General features: G+C 38.9%; 1 protein-coding gene across 3 annotated transcripts in view; it reads left to right on the forward strand.

Moving 5' to 3' along the window:
- Positions 1-5550, forward strand: part of LOC145664850 (uncharacterized) — a 30111-nt gene extending 24561 nt beyond the window's left edge. For all 3 annotated transcript variants that reach the window (XM_081731866.1, XM_081731865.1, XM_081731867.1), the window contains one exon: positions 3407-5550. In XM_081731866.1, the coding sequence (XP_081587992.1) occupies positions 3407-5079 (1673 nt within the window). In that variant the 3' untranslated portion in view covers positions 5080-5550. The remainder of the gene's footprint in view (positions 1-3406) is intronic.
- The last annotated feature ends 450 nt before the right edge of the window (positions 5551-6000 follow it).

Consider the following 6000-nt stretch of genomic DNA (forward strand, 5'->3'; position numbering starts at 1 on the left):
TTCGGCCCGTGCAGGTCTCTACGTTGAACGTACTTGCTCTCTAAATACTTTGGAAGGGAAATTCTTTACTAAATGTAGTTTTTCTTTAATTTTGTCTATTTTTATATGATATACGAGGGGCGTCCAATAAGTTATCTACCTGGACAGGAAGGAATGCAGATAGGCTCACCTAGTCATCACTGTTTTTCACTGTTCTCCCTATGGAGGTCTATGTACCGTCGCCACTTTGTGGACAGCGGAAAAATTGCAGAGAAAAAAATAATCATTGTCATGGCCTGCAAACCACTGCGAAACAGTTTGTTGTACCTCGTTGGTGGATCTGGATGGACTAATGCTTGCTCTCAGGATCCCAGTGATGGATCCAGGTTTCGTCCCCTGTCACCAGTTGAGCCAGGAATTTGTCCTGGTCCTTCTAAGAGAAGTCCAATAAGTCTTGGGACAGCTGCATTCAGCAAACAGTCTGGTCACGACCACTGCGTTCCTCCGACTGACTTCAAATCAGCGTTGCCAACCTGATCAGAAGATGTTATCGTATGTAGCACTTAAAATTATCGTTTTTGCCGTAAAATTATCGTATATTTTGTTCCAAGTCTAAATATCAAGCTGTGTTATTATTATTATTATTATTATTATTATTATTATTATTATTATTATTATTATTATTATTATTATTATTATTATTATTATTATTATTATTATTATTATTAAGAGGAAATTAATGCGAATGTCAGCAGCTAAAACTCTATTCTTGAATCTCCATAGAAATCAAGATCGAAAAGAATTCTGTGGTTTTCCTTCAACATTTTATATGTTTACTTGTGGAAATTTATCTACATCAAGTAGCTAGTAATTCTCCCTTATTGATCGAGTAGATAACGCGGGTTTCATGTGTATGTGTTCAGTGTATGTTAAATCCCAGTGATCCGATTAACCAATTAAATAGTGATAATAAGCATGAGTAAACAGGTGAATTGGTTCGCATTTGTAATGTTTTGAGTAATTTTGTCACATTTGTTGCGAAATTCATACCTTTTTTCACGCAATAAATGAAATTTCTTTCGAATTTCAAATGTCCCCAGAACTATCTTTGTATTTTACCTAAAGCTATTAAATTATCGTATACTTTCCTATTATCGTACATCAGCTATCGTACATCGTACGGAGGTCAAAATTATCGTATTATTCGATAATTATCATACATGTTGGCAACGCTGCATCAAATTGTGCAGCTGGGTTTCCCACAGTGGCCTTGGTGTATGTGTGTCAGGCTCCGTCCCTCTGTTCATGTCTAAGTAGATAACCCATTGGACGCCCCTCGTAGGTAACAATTACTCCATTTTTTGAGTTCCTCGACCAAGTAAGTTTGTGATGGTGAGCACCGTGTCTGAAGGTTTTCTCGAGGTACTCTCTTTTCCTGCCATATCCTCATTTCACCAATGGGGGCGCGGTGGCTCAGTGGTAGAGCGTTCACCTCTGGTGCTTGGGGTCCCGGGTTCGATCCCAGCCCCCGCCAAGTGAACTTTGTGGTGGACAAACACCGTGCTCGTGGGTTTTCTCGGGGTTCTCCCGTTTCCTCCCACTTTCTTCATTCCACCATTTCACTCATCTCTCATCATCACCGTCTCCTTTAGCCTAACCGGCATAACCGTGGGACGTAAAACTCAAAGTTTTCATTTCATTTCACCAATTCTTTCATCATCATTCACTTGCCTTCATCATATGTCTCCCTTAGCCTAATGGGCATAATAATGGAACGTTAAACTGAAAGATTTCTAACATGAAACATTTCCAAATTATTTGGTTTCCGATGAGATCTCATGTGGTCCGGAATCCATGTTCCCACATAGCACAAGTACGTCCACGGGATGTCCGAGACTGAGCCCGCAACGGACGACGGGACATCCCGGGATTATCCGAATGTGCTCCCGGGACATCCACAGGATATCCGCGGGAGATCCAGATGTCCGCTAATATTCCGGGATACGGGATATTCAACGGGACAACGAAGGGATGTCTATTGGTTTTCCCTCGGACCTCCTGTCCCATCTGGGGCGTCCCGTACACATCCTACATGGGAATCCTTCAGGACGTCCATGCGATGTCTTCTCATTGTCCCGATAATCCAGGGAACCGAATGGGATGATTGGGATCAAAATGGGACATCCCAGGGACGTAGTGTGCTATGTGGGTTAAGCTGTAGGTCCGCGACTCAAGTAGCCTCACTGCTAAACGGAACGCTAAACTCTAATCGACCAACCAAAAATTACTCAAACTGTGACTATGAAAACGCTTTCTTTCTCTCACTACAGGTTTGTTTTTAAAAAAATCTTAATTAGAATCAAGGCAAGAATTAATTTTTTTCAACACCATTCATATGTTATTTCATTTTTTTCTACTTGAAAACTGATATAAAATTTATTTGCTATGTAGTCAGCATTTTTTGTTGAATTATCTTACAAATGGAGTGATTGTAACAACCAAAAACAGGGAAAGGTTCACCTTCATTTTTATTTATTTATTTTTTTTTTTTCAATTTGACACGTGAGTTATGCCACAAAAATGGATTTGCCGAGAAATATAATCATAATTAAAAATTGATGTTGATTACATTAAACTTCATTTCGTTCAAATTAACTGAAGGTTAAGCGCAGTGGCCTATTTAGGGGGAGGGCTTCCGGGCTTAAGCCCCCCCGAAATCTTACTATAGTAAAGTATATGAAATATCTTGCAGAATTTTCACATTTTCAGGCAAAGCCCCCTTCCGAAAGTTAGCAAAGCCCTCCCCGTAACAAAATCGTAAATACGCCACTGGTTAAGCGTAATATTTTGTAATTTTGTAAAAATTGTAGGTTTCAGAAAATGGCCCATGAATCAGCGCTTTCAACGGGATTTCATTGAGAACTTCAAAAACAAAAGTAGCCTAGTGGTTAGAGCGTTGGACTCGTGTCCGCGTGATCCTGGATTCGATTTCCGGCCGGTGCTTACCAATTTTGGGCGTCCAGCCAGAGTCGTGAGGCAAACTGGGGAATCACGTGAATGAAAGACGTGACGGCCACTAGGTTTACAAAGTGACGCAGCGCACTTCGCCAGTCTCTGACAGATGGCGTTGGAGCAGCTCAGATCCTCAAATGAGCTATTACGCCTAGTGGGTTTGGCCAAAACAAGTGGAATAAATCTATTGTTTAAATACTTCCTGTGAAATCTAATTATCATAAATTTAACTTTATTTATTTGTTTGTTTGTTAATCTTCTTTACTTACAGTGATAGCCTTTGAGAGAAATTACATCGAAAAAGTTACAATTTTATCATTAGAATCGAATGTCCCAATACTTCCCTTAAGAGCTGCTACTACTTAACTTATTAAGAGTAATTCAATTTTCACGTACTTGTAAATATTTCTTGCAGTCATAACCAGTTACTTATGGTGCAGTGTGTACCTCCTGTATTTCGAGATGAAGTATTTTGAAGCGTTTGACGACAATGATCACGACAAGTGCCTTCAATACAGTATGAATACGCGAAGAGGTCGATGCAAATCCCTTGGAGGCAGTCGACTTCAAGTGACCAAACGTTTAATGACCAAGCATCCTGATCTGAAAGAAGAACCTGAAGATGACATGAAAGAGAAATCACCCAGCGAAGAAAAATGGGAAAGCTGGCTGCAACGAGCGGAGACATTTATATCGCCGTGTCAGAGTCTTTCCGACAGTCAAAGTCCCGTGGAGAAAAAACCTTCTCGCTGTCACAGCTGGAGTGAAGGATTGGACATATGGCAAATGGCTCCTCATAAGAGTCTATTTCAATGTAAAAGTGCAGAAAATTTACGAACTTTAGCCTTGTATCGCAGTCAGTCGTTCGAATTCCTAAGTCCAACAAGTCCTAGAAGTACGATAAGTCCCACGGAAATTGATTTTCGTGGTCTTGGTCTCAAACCAGCAGACGTCGTTGCTCGGCTCTTGGATGTGGAAAAACCTCACAAAAATAAGATCCCAGATGAAAAGAAAGACGATGAGAAAACCGGTGCCGAAAGGGATAATTTTGGAGGAAGGGAAGAGGACACTGAGTGCTTATTATATTCCTCAACTTCATTCTGTTCTGCTCATGAAAGTGAACCGGGCACACGAAGAGCAAGCTTTATTGAACAATCTAAAGACTTGTTTTGTGACATAATAAAGGCTTTGGACAAATTAATTATGGATTCAAGAAATCGTGACGAAGAAAGTGACCTTAATGTACAGACAGGAATTAACACTAATAGGACAGACAATAACACAGCCGACAAAAACCAATCACAAAATCGAGCAAAACGAGTTAAACCAAGGCTGCTTGTAAGTCCTTTGTTTAAGGAGGATGACTTGGATATGTCAGACATTTATTTATTTGAAGAAGCAACTTCTGGAGAACAATCACCGCAGGTAATAATCATCCGTCCACTTGATTTTCACTTTCATCCAAATGCTCCGGCCACAAAAGATGTCCGTGATCATAATCCTGAGACCATGCCCTCCACCTCTAGTGCTCCTCACACGTCTTCAGTTCGGGCGTCCGCGAAACAAGAACAGAAAGTTGATGTAATTATAAACCATGACAAAAGACAGTGTAAACCTAGCTCAACGATTCCAAAATGTACCGAACCTAGCCAACAGTTTGATACTAGAGCAAGTCACTCAGGTAAAATAAAAGATCCAAAGAATACAAAAACTCGATCTCACCCTGATAGTATGTCCCCAATTGGTTCGAACAAATCATTGAACATTTACAGATCTAAACCAAGCCCTGCCAATGTAAAGAATTTATCAACTCAGAAATGTTCTTCAGACAACAGGGATTCTGTATCAACAAAACAATCTTTCCATTCAGCAAGATCACCAAATAAAAGTAAGCAGGTGTGCTGTCTCAGTGTGTCGGAGGTAGATATTGACAAGAAGGACGGGAACAAACCAAAGTCCTCTAAAAATGGCATGAATAAATCCCACAACGGGAAGAACGATGTTCCTCACTTGTCCAATTACAAGAAACATCAACATGGCACGAATAATGTTTTGTCAAGTAGTACTAGCAATACAGAAAACTCTTGACTACATGTGAGAATTATAAACTGTATTAGAAATCTGTTTGCCTGTTGTTACAGACAACACATTCGAAATGTAGATAAAATTAAAATGATTCATAATTGTTTTTGTATAATAAAATGAGAGGTTGAAACATTATTAAAAATACTGTCTAGAAGTGTTAGTCTTTGAACGAAAATAATAACGCTACTGCTAAAAGACTGTAAATTTTGATTTCAATTTTCAAACTTACATAAACTAGAAACATAACTAGACTTGTGAGGTTGTTAATGAATTCAACAACTTTTTTTTAATTTAAAATATTATTATTATTAAAAATCAAAATGAAGATATGTTATATAAATTACTTGTCCAAATATTTTGCTGTAAATGTGTCGATTTTGTGCAAATTTTTTCCTTGTGTAAATTTAATGTAAATAATAGATTTGTGTAAATTGTGTAAATTTGTGTAAATAATCACGAAAGAATAGAAGCAAATTCAAATTAATGGTTTTGATTTTTATTTATTTAACAATCTCCAGATACAGCTCAGAGGCCATTTTATACTGGATATCTAACAACAATAATAACAATAGAAATGATTTGGGAAGGTATCAGCCAGATCCTGTTTAGTAGGTACCATTCCGGCATTTGCCTGGTGGGACTAAGGAAATCCCTGGAAAAGCCCAGTCTGGATGGTCGGCAGCTAGGCTCGAACATACGACCTCCTGACTGCGAAGCGAACGCTCTACCACTTGAGCTACTTTGCTATTAAGTCTAGTTCATATAATTTATTAACAATATAATTTATAAAATTACCCTACCCACAGGTCTGGTGTTAGCACATGCGTCTTTGATGCACATGGTCCCAGGTTCTGTTCGCGGTGGAAGAGTTTTGGAATTTTGAACTGCATTACAGTTGCTTGGACTTCACCTGAAACTATCAGT

This window comes from Thermobia domestica, chromosome 11, assembly GCF_964235325.1.
Source record: "Thermobia domestica chromosome 11, izTheDome1.hap1.1, whole genome shotgun sequence".
NCBI classification, from domain to species: Eukaryota; Metazoa; Arthropoda; class Insecta; order Zygentoma; family Lepismatidae; genus Thermobia; species Thermobia domestica.